General features: G+C 44.9%; 2 protein-coding genes across 2 annotated transcripts in view; one reads left to right on the top strand and one right to left on the bottom strand.

Annotated features, from left to right (window-relative positions):
* Positions 1-3,137: 3,137 nt before the first annotated feature.
* On the top strand, positions 3,138-4,250 carry LOC138359993 (neurofilament heavy polypeptide-like). The gene has a single exon (XM_069319872.1). The coding sequence runs from the start codon at positions 3,138-3,140 to the stop codon at positions 4,248-4,250; it is 1,113 nt and encodes a 370-aa protein (XP_069175973.1).
* A 10,291-nt stretch (positions 4,251-14,541) lies between these two features.
* LOC123748167 (uncharacterized abhydrolase domain-containing protein DDB_G0269086) overlaps positions 14,542-22,372 on the bottom strand; it is a 64,170-nt gene continuing 56,339 nt past the window's right edge. Inside the window, 4 exon segments of the mRNA XM_069319762.1 lie at positions 14,542-16,777; positions 16,779-16,898; positions 16,900-17,343; positions 18,474-18,626. Coding sequence (XP_069175863.1) covers positions 16,751-16,777; positions 16,779-16,898; positions 16,900-17,343; positions 18,474-18,626 — 744 coding nt within the window. The 3' untranslated portion in view covers positions 14,542-16,750.

Below are 22,372 nucleotides of genomic sequence, written 5' to 3'. Positions count from 1 at the left end.
TTCTCATTATTGGTATTCTTGTGTTATTCTTCTTTCCCTTTCTTATTCCCTTTTTTTCTCTTTCATTCCCTTTGTGTTAGTTTTTTTCTCATTCATCTATTTCTAATTATTTAATTAATTTTTTTAATAATCCTCCGAGATCATCTGTTTCTCATTCGTCTGTTGATATCACTATTAATTAATTGTCTCTCATTTCCTCTTATCATATATCTCCTATATCCTCATTCGTATCCCTCCACTCATTCCCGTGCATGCTTTTTTTTTTTTTAATTATATGACACATATTAACATTCTCTGACCTAATCTTTGTTTCCTTAAGAATCCAATCACTCATGCCATTTTATTCTACCTCTATACCTACCTACCTCTTCTACCTGTATTCTACCTCTCCTTGCCTTGCATTCTACTTCTTAGTTTCGTGTTACCTGTCTGCCATTCCTTTGTTTGTATTCTTGTTTGTAATCTCCACTTCTGTAATTCCTCTCGTGTAATTTTTCTGATCAAAAACCATTGGGTTGAACGTTCAACCATTGGGTTGAACTTTTCCTCTTGCTTTATTGTTTGTTCAAAATGCTAAATCAGGGTCTTGTGTGTCTTAAATCCCGTGATATTTCTAGTTTTTTGCTTTCCTATGAATTTTCGACCGTCATTTTTTTTTTTGTTATTCTGGTTAATGGTTTCGTAGCCTTTTGCCTATGCTGTGTTCTGGCCCGTCCTATACAATGTTATATCCTTTCCTAAACAATGTTCTTCCCCTTCCTGTATGATGTTCTGTTCTTAAGAAATGTTCTGCCCCTTCGTATGCATTGTTCTACAGCTTATTTCCTTGTATTATGTATTTCATTCCGTTGCTTCTTTCGCTTCGTCCCGTTGGAGAACCACTTGTGTTGGACGGTAGAGCGATGGTCTCGTTCCATGCAGGTCGGCGTTCAATCCCCGATTGTCCAAGGGGTTGGGCACCATTCCTCCCCCTCCTGTCCCATCTCAAATCCTTATCCTGTCTCCTTCTAAGTGCAATATAGTCGTAATGGCTTAGCGCTTTCCCCCTGATAGATCTTGGATCCTTGATAGAACTTGTATCCAAGCTATTATTTCCTTGTATCCTAATCTCTCATATCCATGTATCCTTCCTCTCACAATATATGTTTATCTAACCTCTTTTCTTCTCCTTTTCTTCCTTCTAGTCTTTATCCAGTGCCCTTTTTGTTCACATCTTCTCTAAGTTGTTTTCTTCTATTATTGTTCATCTATTCATCTATCACCCCTTTTTCCTTTTCTTTCACTTGTTTTATATTGTTTTTATTCTCTCCGGTATTTCGTCTTTATTTCCAGGGTTTAGCAAACACTGTCTTTGTCTCTCTTGGTTCATTGTTATTTTCCATTCGTTATAATTCCTTTCGTCACTGCCCCTCTTCTTTCGCCTGGTTCCTCTTGCATTATCTTCTTATCTTGACATTACTCATCTCTTTCTTCTATTATTATTATCTTCTACTGTGTCTCCTCCCTATTTTTTCCGTCCCTGTCTTTCCTTTTGTTTCTTCTCTTGCTGTTGCGGTCCCTCACTTCTCCTTTCTGTTCCTCACTTCTCCTTTCTGTTCCTCACTTGTGAGACAGGAATTGGTTCCTGTCACTCTGTTCTCATTCTTTTTTTTCTCTCTCTCTCTCTCTCTCTCTCTCTCTCTCTCTCTCTCTCTCTCTCTCTCTCTCTCTCTCTCTCTCTCTCTCTCTCTCTCTCTCTCTCTCTCTCTCTCTCCCTCTCCCTCTTCCTCTCTCTCTCTCTCTCTCTCTCTCTCTCTCTCTCTCTCTCTCTCCCTCTCCCTCTCCCTCTCCCTCTCTCTCTCTCTCTCTCTCTCTCTCTCTCTCTCCCCCCCTCTCTCTCTCTCTCTCTCTCTCTCTCTCTCTCTCTCTCTCTCTCTCTCTCTCTCTCTCTCTCTCTCTCTCTCTCTCTCTCTCTTCTATTCCCATCTTCTACCACTATTATATATTTCACTGTGTATACCTTCAGTCTGTATAAGTATTTGTTATTAGTATACTTGTGTTTGTGAGTATATCTGAGGGTGTATAGTTCTGTTTTGTCTTCATTTGTCTTTCTTTCTCCTTTCTTATTTGTGTCCTTTCTTATCTTTCTCGTTCCTTATCTTTTTCTTTCCTTATCTTTATTCTTTCTTATCTTTCTCCTTTTTTTATATTTCTCCTTTTTTATTTCTTTCCTTTCTTATTTTTGTCCTTTCTTATCTTTCTACTTTCTTATCATTCTCCTTCCTTATCTTTCTCCTTTTTTTATCGTTCTCCTTCCTTATCTTTCTCCTTTTTTATCTTTCTCCTTCCTTATCTTTCTCCTTTCTTATCATTCTCCTTCCTTATGTTTCTTCTTATCTTTTTCCTTTCTTATTTTTCTTCTTCCTTATCTTTCTCCTACCATATCTTCTTCTTTAAATTGAATTTATTCATATTTTACTTTTTCCATCTAATTTTCTAAGTGTTTATCATAGTTTCTTCTCCCCCCTTTCCCTTCTCCCTTCCTCTCCCCCTTTCCTTTCCTATTGTTCTGTGTATGTTACAGGGAAGCTTAGTCCCTCTCGTCTGGGATGGAAGACTCAACCTTAGAAGCTTAGTCCCCTCTCGTCTGGGATGGAAGACTCAACCTTAGAAGCGTGTGGATAGTTAAGGGTACTATAGAGCTGAGTGAGACCCCTGCGTCACCATCAGAGCTCGACCAGTCTACAACCGTCTACATTAGAGCTCCACGACTCAATACCATCAACATCAGAGCTCTACTATTCTAAACTGTCAACATCAGAGCTCTGCAACTGAACGAACGTCAGCATCAGAGCTTCACGACTCTGTAACCCTCATCATCAGAGCTCTACAACTGAACAACTGTCAGCATCAGAGTTCTACAGCTCTGCAACCGTCCACTAGCGAATATAATATCTAATTCCTGATTAAAAGAATTTGCTTCAAGTTGTCGACACTTTCCTGCGATAAGTGCCAGATGAACCGATTCGTGGCGGGTATGTGAGCTTGCGGACCGCTCAGAGTAACTGATCTCGGAAGATCAGTTTGGTTACCAAACAAGTCTGGGCTGAAACCCCCCGGTGCTTGGATAGAAAGGTTCTCATTCTCTATGTTCCCTTATGGGAGATGTGCCCTGGGAGGTAGGGGAAGAAGTGGCGGATGAAGTCATTAGAGTCAAACCGGCCATTAAGCCAAGAGAGCACATGAAGCCTCAAGCCAACAGAGCACACGAAGCCTCAAGCGAACAGAGCACACGAAGCCTCAAGCCAACAGAGCACACGAAGCCTCAAGCCAACAGAGCACACGAAGCCTCAGGCCAACAGAACACACGAAGCCTCAAGCCAACAGAGCACACGAAGCCTCAAGCCAACAGAGCACACGAAGCCTCAAGCCAACAGAGCACACGAAGCCTCAGGCCAACAGAGCACACGAAGCCTCAGGCCAACAGAACACACGAAGCCTCAAGCCAACAGAGCACACGAAGCCTCAAGCGAACAGAGCACACGAAGCCTCAAGCCAACAGAGCACACGAAGCCTCAAGCCAACAGAACACACGAAGCCTCAAGCCAACAGAGCACACAAAGCCTCAAGACAACAGAGCACACGAAGCCTCAAGCCAACAGAGCACACGAAGCCTCAAGCCAGCAGAGCACACGAAGCCTCAAGCCAACAGAGCACACGAAGCCTCAAGCCAACAGAGCACACGAAGCCTCAAGCCAACAGAGCACACGAAGCCTCAAGCCAACAGAGCACACGAAGCCTCAAGCCAACAGAACACACGAAGCCTCAAGCCAACAGAACACACGAAGCCTCAAGCCAACAGAACACACGAAGCCTCAAGCCAACAGAGCACACGAAGCCTCAAGCCAACAGAACACACGAAGCCTCAAGCCAACAGAGCACACGAAGCCTCAAGCCAACAGAGCACTCGAAGTCGCAACCCAACAGAGCACACGAAGCCTCAAGCCAAGAGAACACACGAAGCCTCAAGGCAACAGAACACACGAAGCCTCAAGCCAACAGAACACACGAAGCCTCAAGCCAACAGAGCACACGAAGCCTCAAGACAACAGAGCACACGAAACCTCAAGCCAACAGAGCGCACGAAGCCTCAGCCCAACAGAGCACAGGGAACCCCTATAGCCAGCATAACACCCGAATTCTGCAGTCCCAAGAATGATGCATTAACAGGGGGGTTCAGTGTATGCGAGCATTGCTTTCTATTGAGCTAGTGGTAACTAGATACGGTTATTCTACACTGGCTTAGCAACACTGCCCATCCGGCACACAGAAGCCAGATGGCTTTGTTTATCCACGAAATGTCTCTGGGGGGTGGGGGGTGGCAAGGGACATTTCCACCTCTCCCGCTTGGGAGGCGACACTGAAATGAAGCTTGCAGATGAGCTTCATGGTGGCGCACTTGAGCTAAAGCAACGATGCTAGATGCTGCTCAGGTCAGCGCAAGTAGCGGGTGCTGCTCAAGTTAGCGCAAGATGCGTGAAGTCAACAGAGATGCGTCAGTATGTATGTATGAATCCCCCCCTGATCTGTATGGCGTATAGCGTGGTATGTATACCCCTTTCATGGTTCGCGTTATATGCATGGATTATCCGGTAATAATTATCTATTGGTATAATAACTCCATTAAAAACATATTACTGAAACTTGCTTCCATACGTATCTAAATTATGAGTATATGTGACGTAATCTATTCTCTGCAGGGGTCACCAGATGAGTCAGGAAGGTCAAACATCAGGTCATGGCAGAGGTCATCTTCTTGACCCTTGTGGATCCATGACAATCCCCCCCCCCCCTGGCACCATGGAACTATGGCACTGGTGATCCAAATACTGCTTGGCTCCATCGCTGCAAAAGTTTATTCCCTGCGTTATTCATGTAAATAATAAAAACTGTAAATATTATTATAGTTTTCATTAGCATACAAAATCTTTTATTTATTTTATTGCTATTTTCGTCGTCTCTGAAATTATTACGTGTAAAGTGTTCCGTGTTTGGAATTTCTGATTTTGTCGTCTGTAAATCAAGACTGAAATCTGTGTTTCCACCTAGTATCAGTTGTAAATGCATATCACCTAGTAACAGTTGTAAATGCATATCCACCTAGCAGCAGTTGTAAATGCATATCCATCTAGCAGCAGTTGTAAATGCATATCCATCTAGCAGCAGTTGTAAATGCATATCCATCTAGCAGCAGTTGTAAATGCATATCCACCTAGCAGCAGTTGTAAATGCATATCCATCTAGCAGCAGTTGTAAATGCATATCCATCTAGCAGCAGTTGTAAATGCATATCCATCTAGCAGCAGTTGTAAATGCATATCCATCTAGCAGCAGTTGTAAATGCATATCCATCTAGCAGCAGTTGTAAATGCATATCCATCTAGCAGCAGTTGTAAATGCATATCCATCTAGTAGCAGTTGTAAATGCATTAAATCCACCTAGCAGCAGTTGTAAATGCATTAAATCCAACTAGCAGCAGTTGTAAATACATTAAATCCACCTAACAGCACTGTCATTGAACGAAACCTCCCACAATTCAGAAATACCGTTGTTGACTAGACCACACACTAGAAAGTGAAGGGACGACGACGTTTCGGTCCGTCCTGGACCATTCTCAAGTCGATTGTGACAATCAACTTGAGAATGGTCCAGGACGGACCGAAACATCGTCGTCCTTTCACCTTCTAGTGTGTGGTCCTGGTCAACATACTTCAGCCACGTTATTGTGACTCTTCGCCTGCAGAAATACCGTTGTCGTCGCAATGAGGTTCCCAGAGCAGGAAGGAATGCCGTCACCGCTGACATTATCACTTGCTACGAAGGACGGTGCCTTCCCTGCCCCTCCTAACGTCACAATACATATGACTTTTTTCCCCACCAAGACCTCGAATAAGAGTGACATAACTTGCAGATCTTTCCTGGAATTTATTATCAAAGAAACAGATTGGTTGGGAAAAATTACCACCTACAACAACAAATATGTAATTGTTTTTATCATTTATTTGTATGTATTTATTACAACATTAAATATTCTTTATTGTTGTATACAAAATTTCTGTTAAAATGTGCTATTTTACATTAAATAAAATCATCATTGTGTCGTCATTACACCTGTGTCATAAATTAATATATTGCGTTAATTAAACTGCCTGTGATGTTGACATTAATATAAGGCCTATCCACCTCTGGAGGGTTATTAGGACACTGGCCTCGGTGCTACGGGCGTCAGCCTTGATTACCACTAGGCAAGAATTACATTAATCCTGGACAAACTAGCAGAAACGATATGTCGGTCTCTGGATAACGAGCGAATATTCTGGCCCCGGCAGTTTAACAGCGGATAACAACAACATTTGCACATGTTCCGTTTTCTTCGAAGGGAAAAAGAGGCATTGTGGGAAGGCCAAGTCGGGCTGTGGGAGTCAGACGAAGATTTCCTCCCACAGTGGTCGGTCGGGCTGTGGGAAGCAGGCGACGACCTCCTCCCACAGTGGTCGGTCGGGCTGTGGGAAGCAGGCGACGACCTCCTCCCACAGTGGTCGGTCGGGCTGTGGGAAGCAGGCGACGACCTCCTCCCACAGTGGTCGGTTGGGCTGTGGGAAGCAGGCGACGACCTCCTCCCACAGTGGTCGGTTGGGCTGTGGGAAGCAGGCGACGACCTCCTCCCACGGAGGGCGGTTGGGCTGTGGGAAGCAGGCGACGACCTCCTCCCACAGTGGTCGCTTGGGCTGTGGGAAGCAGGCGACGACCTCCTCCCACGGAGGGCGGTTGGGCTGGGTTCTCGGCTTCACTGCGTGGACACTGACTAAGCCAAGTAAGCCGGTTTTTGTTGCTTGTATTGCATTCATTTAGTCTAAATAGCCACCGACTAGAGTTAATTACTTATTTATTTATTTATATACAAGAAGGTACATTGGGTTTGTGAGAATACATAGCATATTATTTACAATCTTGTAAAGCCACTAGTACGCGCAGCGTTTCGGGGAGATTTTTAGGTTAACTTGTGTAATGCTTATGTGGTGGGATATTATTATATAAAATTTTGCATTTAGGATTTAATGGATCTGGGTAGCCTAATTAGGTTCATTGTTGACTCTCAATCTGGAATCCTCGGGTTCGATTCCCAGGGTATGACAGAAATGCTTGGGCAAGATTCCTATCGCCTACAATATGGTCCCCTGTAAACCTAGCAGTAAATAGGTACCCAAGAGTTGGTCAACGGTGGTATTGCATCCTGGGGAGGGTTAGTAGATCCACCTTGGGGGGGGGGGGGGGAGAACTTGATATAAGTCTAACCTATATACATACAAAGTTTAACTTCCCCCCCCCCCCCCCCCGACAAAAATTAATACATATTTTGTACTATTATATGAACTGTTCATTAAGGATTAAGACTTTGTTTTTGTAATTATCTATACATATGATTTATTATTATTGTTGGCGAGGTTTCTGTCCATTCCTGGAAACTCGCCCCTAAACGTAGTAATCATAAAGGTTGATTTTATATGTCGCTGCGGTGGGCACTTGAGACTAACTAGCGAACAAACGTTCAGGCCTGACGACCCTCTCCTCGTGACACCTGGCGTACCTCAACACGACTCTGTATATAATACACCGAGAAGCGGGGACACCTAGTTCTTGATACTGGTAATGGCTTAAAAGGGCCACCACTTACGGGCTATTTATGCCCGTGCCACCTTTTGGGTTGCTTCATCTTCATCTTAACACATTCATAAGGGAGACATCTCCCGTCATGCAGGGTGCATTCGCACCTCCACAGATCTCCAGTATCAGCTCTTGATACTGGTAATGGCTTAAAAGGGCCACCACTTACGGGCTATTCATGCCCGTGCCACCTTTTGGGTGGCTTAATCTTCATCAATCGGGGACACCTATCGCTATATATATATAAATTGAGTTACATTCAGGTGTCAAACATTGACGTCCAGGTCATCACATATTGTATATGTGCGTGATACTCCCACATATCTTGAGAGATATGTACAAGAGTTGTTACATTCTTGTACAGCCACTAGTACGCGTAGCGTTCCGGGCAAGTCCTTAATCCGCAGGTCCCTGGAATACGATCCCCTGCCGCGAAGAATCGTTTTTTCATCCAAGTACACATTTTACTGTTGCGTTAAACAGAGGCTACAGTTAAGGAATTGCGCCCAGTAAATCCTCCCCGGCCAGGATACGAACCCATGACATAGCGCTCGCGGAACGCCAGGCGAGTGTCTTACCACTACACCACGGAGACTGTTAACTACACCGCTGGGATATCAAATGGAAACTGAATGATTTAGTTTCCAAATCCCCTGAATCCTCGGTTTAGGATCTTAATCAATTGGTGGAAAAGAGAAACTGATGAAAAATAGGCAAGGAAATGCTTGAGAGTTTAGTAAAACTAAAATTCTAACCTGTTTGTGGCTAGATTTTGTTTCGGTTTTAATATTCGTGTCCCTCCTTTAAAGTTTCTCGTTTTTTATTGTAGATATTTGTTCCTTAGGGCTAACTTAAATATTCACCAGATACTCCATCAGTATCGTCCATCTTTAGACATACACACCACCTCACGAAACTGATGTCTTGGCAGGATATTTTGATCAGAAATTTATTAGAGAGTAAAGATGACAGATCAATAACTATTACTATAAGGATCCAAAGAGTGAGGAGGCGGTTGTAAATCTCGTGAGCAATTTCCCTAAATTTACAAGAGGGCAACTAACACTCTAGTGGTGTCGATGAGAACATGAAGCCGGTGGCTTGTCAAAGGTCACCTCATTTGTTTTGATGATTTTTTCAAACTCGGGGTTTAATACTCGGCAGAATTTTGGCATTTACGGTTTCGGCGGGTAGGCGGTTCCTTGGGCTTATAACCCTGTGGGTGAGAAATCATCTCCTGTTTTCTGTCCTATACCGATGCGTGTTGATCTTGAAGAAGTTACTCCTTGTCTGCGCTACATCTCACCTTTTCAAGACGTTGTCCGCATGTTGATCCGGACAACTTCTTGTCCGGATTTCGAATAATAGTTGTCCCGTTGATAATATTTGGATAGTTGTAATAGTTCCCTTTCTCCTCTAGAGCTGGTGCGAGGGGGGACAACACTATTCCTGAGAATCTTCGCCGCCTTTTCCGTTTTATTGGCCTTGTCCGTCGTCTGAAGATGGTGATATAAAAAATAGCTATTTCAAAATATACAGATCATGATACGGTGGTTGATTAGTAAGAGAAACTGCATATTTAATACAGCCACGTACACGCAAAGCGCTGCTAAGAGCCAGCTGGGGGAAATTAAATCCATTTTCGTTTTTTCTCTTGGGTCAAGGAGGTGTTACCTGCATATAAGTGTATATACACTGTCAATTTACTTTAGTCCTGGATTATGTCCAGGGCTTGACTATACTTGCTGGTAGGTCAGTAAATTTCTCTTGTCATATAACCGAGTAATAAGGTCTTAATAACCTGTCCATAGGTTGATAGGTGTTAAGCTCAACACCAAACAGATCCCTGATTGACGAGTCGCATCAGACCCGGGTCATCACTGCACCTGTGTCATCAACAGCAAAACATCTGTGTCCCCTAGTCGTACAGGCTGCATAACAAACTCGTGCAAATCAACCTCAGGTGTTAGACCACCAATAGGTAATGAGAAAACACTAGTAGTCCGTTTTCCTAATACAGAGAAAATTTAGTAAATGATAAGAAGGCATCACTGTTCCCCATTCAGTTTATCTCTCTGTTATTATGGTATGAAAAGTTCTACCGCAAAATTCCTTGGCATTTGTATTTAGACAATAGGACTTGTCATCTCTATTGTGAATATAATCTCATTTATTTTAAAGACTGTTGTATATATCCATTCTACATTTCGAAGGCCAAAATTTTTGCATTAGTTTACATAGCATTGTGAGAACATAACTGCTGTGGGGGGGGGGGGCGCCTAGGTCGTCTATTGCGAAGGAAACTCAAAGGATGTATAAAGAGGTGTACCTAATTTCCAGGTGCATAATCACTGAGTTTACTTTAGTCCTGGGCTATGTTCATAAGTATAGTATACTTGCTGGATGGTCAGTAAGCTATTATTTCAACTTAGATTCAACAGAGTAGAAGTTGTTAAACACATATGGCAAAATCTTACTGAAGCGACCATACGAGTCATAAATACTCATACTCAGCCCAAGTAAAACAGAAACAAGCAACACTTAGTGGGCCAGCCAGAGGCTTATATCCCTGCCAGCAGGAATATCCCTGCAAAAAAAAAAAAGCTGTTGTTGTGGTCTTGATAACCCTCCAGAGGTTGATAGGCCTTAAGACAAACAGCAAGTGAGGAAGACTTATACTTCGGCGCAGAACTATAAGACTTTTTCCTGAAGCAATGATTCCTCTTCACCTATATGGCTCATCTTGCTCTTTGATAAAGTTGTTGAGTATTGTAGTATTATTGAAATACAACTTTATTATGCATAAAACTATTTTTTCCTGATGTATTCAACTTACACTGAAATATTCAGCAACCTTTTCAGAAAACTGCTGAAACCTGACGTCAATATTTATATCAATACATTATAATAACTTGTCGACTTATTAGTTGCATAACATGCAATAACATTCAGCTGTACTTCCCGGCATGAAAAATGCTGTAAAATATGTTAACTTTCTATGCCTCTTTGATCACCAACAGTCGAACAGGCCCATAAGAGACCCGTAGACGCCTCACACGTAACTCTGAGCTTTGCAAATTAATTCTATCCACTCTCGATTGATTGATTCAGGATTACGCCTCCACAAGATGTGGCACGGGCCTGAGTGGTGTAGGTGTTTGGAGTGAATGTGGTCTTTAGTCGCGTAACATTTTGAAGTGTCTCTCTTGGCCTTCCTGCCCATCCACACTCATGTTCTTGAAGGTGGAGAATATTGCATCCTGCGAGATGGGGAATTTTAATGTCATACGGTACAGGTAACTCGTGACCCAAGCTTTGTATCACTTCATATAGTACAGGGGACGAGTATGAATAACCAGGTATTTTGGTTAATACTAATAATAAAGTACTATTTCAAACTTTGTAATGTAGGGTCGTTATTTCTCTCGGTTAATCGTCGTTGGATGTTTTGTTTGGGTGGTACAGAATACTACGACTTTGGACTCCTGTTTGACCCAGGCTTAGTGCTCCCATTTCGTCTTACAATCAGCTAGTTTTACATTGAACACGATCCACCAATTATTTTACAACCAGGTCTTAAATTACTGCTGAGTGAACAGAAGAGATCAGTTGAGGATCGGTGCCCAGTATTCCCACCCTGTCAAGGTCTCAAACCCGACCGAAATCGCCCTGATTACTAGCTGATTAATCTTCATGACTATAATAGCATAAATTAGTCTAAACCATTTCTGTCTCCGACAATGGAAAATAAGGGGGCATATTAAAGTACTATATATAGCCTGTCAGTATAATACATTTTAAATATTTTGTTTATTAGAATTTCCTTAGTCAGCCCCATAAGTTTGCAAAGTAACGTTTTCTTTTAAAAACGTTTTCCTATTCACATGCTCACGTGAACGGTAACTGAGCTTCTATTGTTGGGGTTCAGCTTTTGGGTCCATTGTGTTTCTGTAACCCTTCCCCGTCGCTTTCAGCATGGCTCATGGAAAGGGATGGGGGGGAGGGGCTTTGACAAGCCACCGGCTTCCTGGTCCCGACGAGGTCACTAAATATGGTGGCCCTTGGATAAATTCAGCTGCGCCCTCCCCCTCCCCGCCCTCGAACGAGTCTTTTCAGAATTAAGGTGAGAGTTGATTGATTGAAGATTACGCCACCCAAAAGGTGGAACGGGCATGAGTAGCCCGTTAGTGGTGGCTTTTTGGAGCCATTGCCAGTACTGGAGATCTGTGTAGATGCCACTGCACCCTACGGAGAGGTCGTGACCTCTGAAGGTGAGGGTTCTCCAGCTTCGGTTTATATTTGAGGAGGCAAGAGTTCCATTATGGCGGTGAATACTCTATAAATGATCTAGAGTAGTGGTTGCCAAACTCTTCACGGCCGTTACCTCTCTTTCATTGTGTAATGAAGACGCTCTAAGTATTAAACCAAAAAATGCAAAATAAATTGTATTATATTTTTTCTTTGAGTATCATGACCTTAACTTATGGCCCCTTATATATTGTAAAAAGGACCCCTCCATCCGTGCAGGGCCTTGGCCCTCACTTTGGGACCCAGTGATCTAGAGTATGCACTGTACTGTGTCCTGGATGACTCCTTGTTCGGATTCCTGGAGGAAGCCATGACTTCCGCCGACCCCCTGGCGTGTACTGGTACTCTGGGCGATCCCCTGGGGTATACTGGTACTCTGGGCGATCCCCTGGGGTGTACTGGTACTCTGGGCGATCCCCTGGGGTGTACTGGTACTCTGGGCGATCCCCTGGGGTGTATTGGTACTCTGGGCGATCCCCTGGGGTGTACTGGTACTCTGGGCGATTCCCTGGCGTGTACTGGTACTCTGGGCGATCCCCTGGCGTGTACTGGTACTCGGGCCGACCGAGTAGCTACAGGTAAGGAACAGCGCATCAGTGAGCACTCCAATTGTAAACTGCGTGAACAAGGGCTGGAATACCCTCTACAGCACTATACTCGTGAGTGCCCAGTTATCAGTGACTTCAGACCAAATGACATGAGATGCTTTGAGCTCTGTAACTATTTCATGTTCTCGAATATTAGGTATTCTTGAGCTCTATCCAGAGTTTGCTATCTTGGTTATCTTGAGATGATTTCGGGGCATTTTTTTTTTTAGTGTCCCCTCGGCCCGGTCCTAGACCAGGCCTCCACCCCCAGGAAGCAGCCCGTGACAGCTGACTAACACCCAGTTGCCTATTTTACTGCTAGGTAACAGGGGCAGGCTAGTAGCCTAGACTCGCCTCTCATATTTTATCCTAATGCCCAACCACTTGGGCTGGACGGTAGAGCGACGGTCTCCCTACATACAGGTCAGCGTTCAATCCCCGACCATCCAAGTGGTTGGGCACCATTCCTTCCCCTCCGTCCAATCCCAAATCCTTATCCTGACCCCTTCCAAGTGCTATATAGTCGTAATAGCTTGGTGCTTTCCCCCTGATAACTCCTGATTCCTTGTATAACTAACCATCCTGTGATATGGAATGTTAGATAAACTTTAATCTAGGTTTTGATCCCTAGTGTAGAATGAGGGAGCAGCGTACTACTATGTACCTAGGCTTCTTAACCATAGATTCGCAGAGACATTATTATGCGTTAGTGTGGCTCTCAGAACAGTACTAAGAGTTAATAATACACACAGTAGGTCTGTCCCCCTGACATTCCGCACCTGTGATGTGAACTGAGTCACGATGTGCTAGCACTAAGCTCTAAACAAAGGATTAGTTGTCAGGGCTGAGTAATGGGGTCCACCTGCAGCTGAAACGCTTCGTATCAGCCGACTGTGAGAGCACTTGAGCGTTTACTGTTTGTATCAAGTGATAGCGCACGCGGTCGTCTTTGTTTACAGTCGCCAGCTGATAGCATCTCTTTGTTTTATGTTATCAGCTGAGCGCGAGGCTGATTAAGATATTGCCGTTATCCCCGGCGTGTGTAATTACCTAAGTGTAGTTACCTAAGTGTAGTTACAGGATGAGAGCTACGCTCGTGGTGTCCCGTCTTCCCAGCACTCTTTGTCATATAACGCTTTGAAACTACTGACGGTCTTGGCCTCCACCACCTTCTCACCTAACTTGTTCCTTGTGTGTGTGTGTGGAGGGGTGGGGTGTTGGAGGGTGTTGTGGGGGTGTAGTGGAAGAGGTGTTGTGGGAGAGGGTGGTATGGTAATTACGTAAGGACTCGGGCTGTCTGTCCCTCCATCTCCTCGTCTACAAATTAAGTTATGCTATGGTGTTGTTTCTCTTATACATACGCGCACACACATAACTACGGGAATTAAACCTCACGTCACTGGAAGACAGAAGAGTTAGGGGCGACATGATCACCACATACAAGATTCTCAAAGGAATAGAGAAGAGAAGGATTATTTCACACAAGGGGCACACGCACTAGGGGACACAGGTGGAAACTGAGTGCCCAAATGAGCCATAGAAACATTAGAAAGAATTTGTAGAATTTGTTTAGTGTCAGAGTAGTTAATAAATTAAATGCATTAGGAAGTGATGTGGTAGAGGCTGACTACATACAGTTTTCGTGTGGATATATGATTAGAGCCCAATAGGCTCAGGAATCTGTACACCAGATGATTGACAGTTGAGAGGCAAGACCAAAGAGCCAGAGCTCAACCCCCCGCAAGCACAACTAGGGGAGTACAACTAGCTCGGTTTTACATCAACAAACACTAACCTAAATAAGAATTATTTGTCAACGTCCTTTAAGCTCTCAACTTGTCACATATATATCGTAAATAAATACCTGCATCGACACTTAGGCGACCAAGAGGTTAAGATATACTTTTATCAGTACATTAAGCGAGGGGAAAATTATAAACATTTTCCACCACTGGATCATTTTTTATTCCACATATAAAAAATATTATTTACAAGGAGCATAGATATCTACACTATATACACGGGCGACCGACACCCAAAGTCTTTTGTGGTTCTTTCGCTACACCTTCGGTACTCTGGCTCCCGGGCTACGCTTTCCAACGCTCTCGGTAGCTCCTAGGCTACACCCTCAATGGTCCCAGGGCTACACCCTGCAGCACCCTCAATGGTCCCAGGGCTACACCCTGCAGCACCCTCAATGGTCCCAGGGCTACACCCTGCAGCACCCTCAATGGTCCCAGGGCTACACCCTGCAGCACCCTCAATGGTCCCAGGGCTACACCCTGCAGCACCCTCAATGGTCCCAGGGCTACACCCTGCAGCACCCTCAATGGTCCCAGGGCTACACCCTACTGGACGGGTGAAGTTCTAATACACACAAGACCTAAAACTACTTTATGTCATATTAAGGGCTCTGAACTGTGCTATTTGCCACACCAGTGTCTCCTGCAGGGCATGTTGCGGGCCCCATAGCTCTCTCTCAGGCTATGTTGCTTAACCCAAGAGTGTTTCAGGGCGTGTTGATATACACACAACAACATCCCAGAGTACACCCAACTGAACCCATTCAATATGGACACTCAAGGGACAGTCATCACTGAATGTTCCCCCGGAGTTATCCACACACAGCCGTTTTCAGCAATCCTTTCCTTCACATGTGTGAAGCCAATCCACATTCAAGGCCAACCAGACCAAAGACCTTGGCACTAGAGACCTTGGCACTAAAGACCTGGCTCTCTTGACGTCTCAAGTTGCGGCTCCCAAGATTCCTTGTGATTTGATTGGTATAACTTTGGCAAGGACGGCGGCATGCAACAAGACACTGAACCACGAGCAGGTCTTTGCTTACTCAAATTTTCTTTGGAGATCTATGGTAAATGCCCTTCTACATACACGCACACGTACACATACACAGGGCGCTGGAGATCGTGCACAATTTTCGGTCCAATTATGCAATATTACAGTTGAATAAAGTATATCCTCAAATATACAGGATATTGGGTATTGAGCACACTAGATCCTGGACGATACAGACTCAAGATATACAAAACACTGATCACATTACATGATGTACAAGTGAAGCACTGGTCATACTGTACAAGGGATTGGACACTGGACAAATTTATTATGTACACACTAAGTACTGGATATGCTGAACATACTGGCACGAGACATACACGCGCGTGCGCGATTTACGTAAAATACTGACATACCTTTTGTAATTTACAATCATGCTTAAGGGGCCCCAAAATACACTTGTTTCATATCGATGAAGAATGGTCGTATAGGACATGAAGATGGCTGTTATGTGAGGTCAAAGGTTATATGACCTAACAAGTTGTCGGGTAGACAGACAGACGGTACACATTGTGTAGTGGTGTTGTGTGTGTGGGTGTGTGTGTGTGTGGGTGTGTGTGTGTGTGTGTGTGTGTGTGTGTGTGGGTGTGTGTGTGGGTGTGTGTGTTTAATGCAGTTATTATTAATCACGTTAAAGTAAGTGTTTCACTTTAACATATGTTTTACGAGTAAATATAACTTCAATAATAGTTATATACATACTATATAGTAAATCTAATCTAATTGCATGCAAACTCGTCTCGTTGTGTGAATAGCAATAATATGTACTGTATATGTAGTGCACTACTTTAAAACTATATACGTGTTGAAACAAGGATCTGGGGCATCGACATAAGCATGAAAATGCACATTTGACATACATCTTATAAACTTTAAAATTGTATATATATATATATATATATATTTCATCCTATTTCTCCTATGACTAGGAACTGGTGACCAAAACGTTCATTCAGGCACTACGGTGAGGAAAGGGAGGGAGTGAGTGATGGGAGAGAGGATGGAAGAGAGACAGAGGACTTGGAAAGGTGGATAAACAGGGAGTACTAGAGAGGTAGGAGCGGGGAATCTTTAAGAAAGGGAGTACAGAGGAATCCGAAAGTGATGGAGATCTTTATAGCTTGGGAAGATAGATTGAAGCTAGAACGGGTATGGTTGCAACTTTAGTCTGTGCAACTATGGTAATAGTTTCTGAATAGTTGCATTACTGGGCTGCAGCCATTGATGAAGGCTATGGCAAGGTGGGAGTGGCATGGTGGCACAGTCCTCCCTGCCTTCCTCTCTCGCCCTTATTCTAGCCGCTCGGGGAGGCGCTGCGCCGTCCGGCGTTTGTTTTCTCCCGGCGCATCGTCGGCGGAGTCCCTCCACGGCGCCAGATGGTGCTGGTGCGCCCTCTGGGAGTGGGACCGACGAAGGCGCCGCTCCACGTGCTGCAGACGCTCCTAAGGTGTCCGTCAACCTGAGGTCGAAGGTCAGCTGCTGGGCGCGGCACTGCGCGACAGTGATGTCGTGATCCAGCTTCCGGCCCTCCAGCGCTGCCGTCTTGAGGGTGATCTCGTCGAGGTGTCGCGACACGCCCTGTAGGTCCGAGCGTAAGGCGGAGGTGTCGTCGTGGGCTGCGCGAGCGTCTTGCTGGCCACTCTGTCGTTCCGCCGCCGTCTGGGCCACCGTGAACTCCATCTTGGCCACCTCTTGCTTGACCTCCGCCACCTCCTTCTCCATCCGGGCCTCCAGAGCCTCCAGCGCGGCCAGAAGCTTTACCGAGGACGACCTCACTTCTCCTACTCCGGTCGTCGCCGCCTCGGCTTTTGTTTCCAGTTGGCGCTCCGCCTCGGCCAGTTCCGCAACTCGCTCCTCGACTCCTGAGCCAAGCGAGAACGACGACAACTGCGAAGAGAAATAAGATATATTAGGAGTGCGACCCAAATCTGCGGAGAGAACTTAATACACTTAATACATAAATGAATCAAATTCAGCAAAGCAAATCAATGTAATTGTGATATTTTTAGATAATTTCTAAAATATCTCAAAGGGCATAAGAATGCGTCATAATTCTTTGCAATATTTTATATTTCAATAGAATCTTACACTTCATTTGCATATTACTGAAAGTGTGTGATTTGCTATTGTCTGAAATATTTGCATATATTATTATTTTATACGGGGCAGTCAAGAGCAGAGGGCCGGGGGATGGTTACTCACGGGGCTCTCTCTTAGTTCGCATAGTTTAGTGCGAACTAGAAATTTTATAGTTCGCATAGAAAATTTAGAATTTTTGCGGTTTTGATTGTATCATAGTTTCATGGATTTATTACCTCTTTGAGAGGATGGTATATCCTCCTACCCTTTCAACACTGAGGCTTTGGGGGAGATTGAAGCTGGATAATATTAAGTTCAGTTGAACTTGAAGTTGGTGAGCTTAAAACTGTGCCATCGTGTACTCATCTAGTTGTGCTAGCGGGGGTTGAGCTTTAGCTCTTCGGTCTCGCCTCTCAACCGTGTGGTGTGGTGTGAGTGGACCTTCTGTGGTCTCTAAATGCTTGGGTAAGATTCGTGTAGCATTTACAGGACTTTTCAGCTTCTGGCGACCATTCACTCTACTTTATATTTCTACTTTTCACAAATACAATTTATTGTTTTTGTTTCGAATTAACCCGATGTAGGTAAACTACTGATACCAACTATAAGAACTATTTTTCTTTAGTTGTACTGAACGGGGTGAGAATAGTTTGAGCCATCTCACCCCTTTGTATGTATTTATACCTCAATGAACTCATTTCAATTCCAGTTACAGCCCCGCTCTTGTGCCAGGTAAGTCCACTACGGGCTCACCATAGCCCGTGCTGCTTAGAACTTTTTGTTCCTAGAAGCTGAATCTTAAACAACAACATTTCAATTTCAATCCCGCCTTAATTGGGACCGATATTCTCAAGAATTTGAGGTAAACAGCGTACAAAACACTTTGCATTAAATCAGAGGTGCTGGATAGACCTTAAGGTAGACTAGTGGATCCTTACCTTCTTCTGGGCGCGGGTGAGGGCGAAGTCGAGGCTGTCTGCCCGCTGCTCCAGGGCGGCTACACGCTGCTCCTGACGCAGCTGGGCGGCGCGAGCCACTGCCGCAGCCACTCCTCTCGTCGACGACGCTGCCGCGGCTCCTGCTTCAGACTTCTGCGGGAGAACACGATAGGTTTAGTGTCGGGTCTCGGTGCAAGGGCATCTGTTCGCACTGCTCCTGCCCCAGCCACCATTACTACAGCCATGGCTTCTACTTGGGTAATATCTGTTCAAGTACCAGTACTCTTACTACTCTGTAGGCTACCGCAAGTCCGCAAAACATTTGGTACTCATTTGCGTATGAACAAACTAGTAACATATGTATGTTCATATATATTATTTAGCCTTTGTTAATTTCCTCTGTCGTTTAAATTTCCTATTTGTATATTATTTCGTGTTCCCCATCTCCTATTTCACTTTCCCTCCTTCTCTCTCTCTCTCTGTTACTTCTTCCTACGGGTTCTTTTGCTCGTCGTCGCAGTGAGCGGCGACAGGCAGCGGGTGGCCTAGGCTGCCTGCGGCGGGGCGCCATTCCTCTGCGGCAGGTGTTGGTTAGGGACGCAGGCGGCCGCTGTCCTTCGCAGTGTGTACCCCCCCCCTCCCCCATACCCTTGGGCAGGCCCTGTCCTGCCCTAGTGTTCCTGCCCTAGTGTTCCTGCCCTAGTAGCCCTACTCTCTTGCTCTCGTTGTCCTCGTCTCATTTCACCTTTGTTTACTATAAATTTTGTCGAGGGAACAGAAAGACAAAACCAAACTAACATTCCTAGGCCTAGTATAGCACATATATGTATTATATTCTGCCTAATACAGTATATTTTAGGCCTTGGCTAGCTGGAACATATTAGGTTAGGGATTTTAATTACATTTTCATTTTTGTATAGAATGCCCATTTCGGCTAATTCGACCAGCTAACTGCTGGTCTACTGAAGTGACCCGCTGTCCAATCACCATCGGCAGGTGTCGGCAGCCTAGAGAGGATGGGAGGAAGGCAGGAACACAGATGGAGAGAATCAGGTTGACAGTTATATAAAGGATAAAATGTGAAACACATTTTGGGAAGACGGGGAGGAGAGGAAAAGTAGGCTAAGATTAAATGTGTAAGGAGGTTATCTTGAGGTTATCTTGAGATGATTTCGGGGCTTTAGTGTCCCCGCGGCCCGGTCCTCGACCAGGCCTCCACCCCCAGGAAGCAGCCCGTGACAGCTGACTAACTCCCAGGTACCTATTTACTGCTAGGTAACAGGGGCATTCAGGGTGAAAGAAACTTTGCCCATTTGTTTCTGCCTCGTGCGGGAATCGAACCCGCGCCACAGAATTACGAGTCCTGCGCGCTATCCACCAGGCTACGAGGCCCCGAGGAGAAGGGAGAGAGGAGAGAAATGTGGAAGACTTGAAGGAGAGAGGAAGCAGGTGTAGGCCGGGGTGAGCGCCCGTGAGACGGCGTGTGTTGCTTAACCTTGGTGACTCCGCCAGGCAGGTGTTGGGGCGGGGCATGACGGCTCCTGCAGGTGCTAGACGAGACTGGACTGGCCGGGGGTGTGGGGAGTAGGCTTGGGGGAGGGGGACAGACTAACATGAGGGACGATAGTCAAGCGGGGAAAGTATTTCGTAAACATTCGAGCGAGAGTGAAGCATTCCTGAACTGCTGAACGGGTCAAGTGACAATTACCAGACGAGACGCTGGTGAGGGAGGTAGACTTGTCCTCTGCCTCCCTCACCACCCCCATCCCCTCACACGGATGCCCTAATACCAACCCACAGCCCACTCGTCTACCCCTTCCCCTCACTTTTTCCCCCTCACGCAGAGCCCAACACCAGCCCATACGCCCCTCAACTCTCCCCCTCACTTAATCGTCCCAATAACGTCTTCCTGGTAGGAATCACCAGTAAACGAAACGGACTGTACGAGGAGGCCGCTGAGGCACCTTCAGTTAATAACTTCTAAAATTAAATACGGTGAGAAACGTGAATTTCCCGATCAGAAGTAATGGTGGGACCAGGGAATTATTGCTTGACCCTATTAGCACATCTAATAATGCACATAAATTATCACACATAGATACGCACGCGTGCACGCGAGTGCGCATACACACAGGGAGCCGAGTGCACAGTGTTGTACTCGGCTGAGTACACAGTGTTTAGGGAGCGTAGTCCTAACGGCCCGGGTTCGATTCCCGGTGGAGGCGGAAACAAATAGGCAGAGTTTCATTCCCCCCCTGATGCTTCTGTTCACATAGCTGCTAACTCCCAGGTACCTATATACTGCTATGGGCTGCATCCTGGGGATGTGTGTGTGCGAGAGAGAAAAATACGTAGTAAATATGATAAAATAGAACTATGTCGGGAGTCAGTACATTAGACAACCGAGGGTTAGAAAGGCGGGGTCCAAGAGCTAATAGCTTCATTCTGGGGGCATACATAGTAAATATGCGCGCGAACATAAATTGTGAGGAATCAGAGCAGGTTCCCGGCTCCTCACTATGTTAGTATGGGGCGAAGCACACCACCTCACACACACACACACACACACACACACACACACACACACACACACACACACACACACACACACACACACACACACACACACACACAATATATATATATATAATATATATATATATATATATATATATATATATATATATATATATATATATATATATATATATATATATTAATAATCGCATCAGTCGAGCACAAACGCGTGTTCTAGATAAGAACGAAATCATGGATAAGCGTAAATTATGCGTAAGTTTCCAGCCAAGGTCAAGGTGATTACATTAATGACCGACTAAACTGTTGTTGATGGTGATGGTGCACAAGCCGTCGAGACAGGGTAATTGGTGCTAATTACACAGCCTTCCTGTCTCGTAACATGGGGAGCTCCGAATTTTTTTTTCTCTCTCAATACTAGCTTGAAGGATGAGAAGCCTGAGTGATATGATAATGGTTCAGAACGGAACGACACGTCGTCGTCCTCTCCACATCTTCTGGTGTGTGTGTTGACCAGACGACACACTAGAAGGTGAAGGGACGACGACGTTTCGGTCCGTCCTGGACCATTCTCAAGTCGATTGTGTGGTGTGTGGATTGGTTATCGTATCTTTAGCCACGTTATTGTGACTCATCGTCTGTATGGTTTGGATGTGTGTGTGTAGTGTATATAGTGTGTAGTGTGTGTGTGTGTGTATTGTGTGCACAAGTGTGTAGCGTGTGTGTGTGTGTAGTTGTACTCGCCTAGTTGTGCTTGCAGGGGTTGAGTTTTGGCTTTTTGGTCCCGGCTCTCAGCTGTCGATCAACTGGCGTACAGGTTCCTGAGCCTACTGGGCTCTATCATATCTATATTTGAAACTGTGTATGGAGTCAGCCTCCACCACATCACTGCCTAATGCATTCCATTTGACAACTACTATGACACAAAAAATATAAATTCTAATGTCACTATGGCACATGTGGACACTCAATTTCCACCTGTGTCCCCTAATGCGTGTGCCCCTTGTGTTAAACTGTCTTTATCAACCCTATCAATTCCTTTGAGAATCTTGTATGTGGTGATCATGTTCCCCCTAACTCTTCTGTCGTCGAGCGACGTGAGATTTAATTCCCGTAGTCTCTCCTGGGAGTATATATGCAACCCGTTCTCGCAAATTTAATAAGTCAATATTGACTTATTAAATATGTGCATAGGTGACATACTTAACATAATAGATACCCTTAAAAAGATTCATAGAAAACACCGACCTTACCTAACCTTGTTAGTATCTTAAGATAAGCATGTTATTGCTTCGTAATTACAATTATTACCTAACCTATACTATGTGTGGGTCCGCTGACGCCCATGCAGTCGTTCATGCCCC

The sequence above is a fragment of the Procambarus clarkii genome, chromosome 94 (assembly GCF_040958095.1).
Source record: "Procambarus clarkii isolate CNS0578487 chromosome 94, FALCON_Pclarkii_2.0, whole genome shotgun sequence".
NCBI classification, from domain to species: Eukaryota; Metazoa; Arthropoda; class Malacostraca; order Decapoda; family Cambaridae; genus Procambarus; species Procambarus clarkii.
This window is presented reverse-complemented; position numbering and strand designations above follow the sequence as displayed.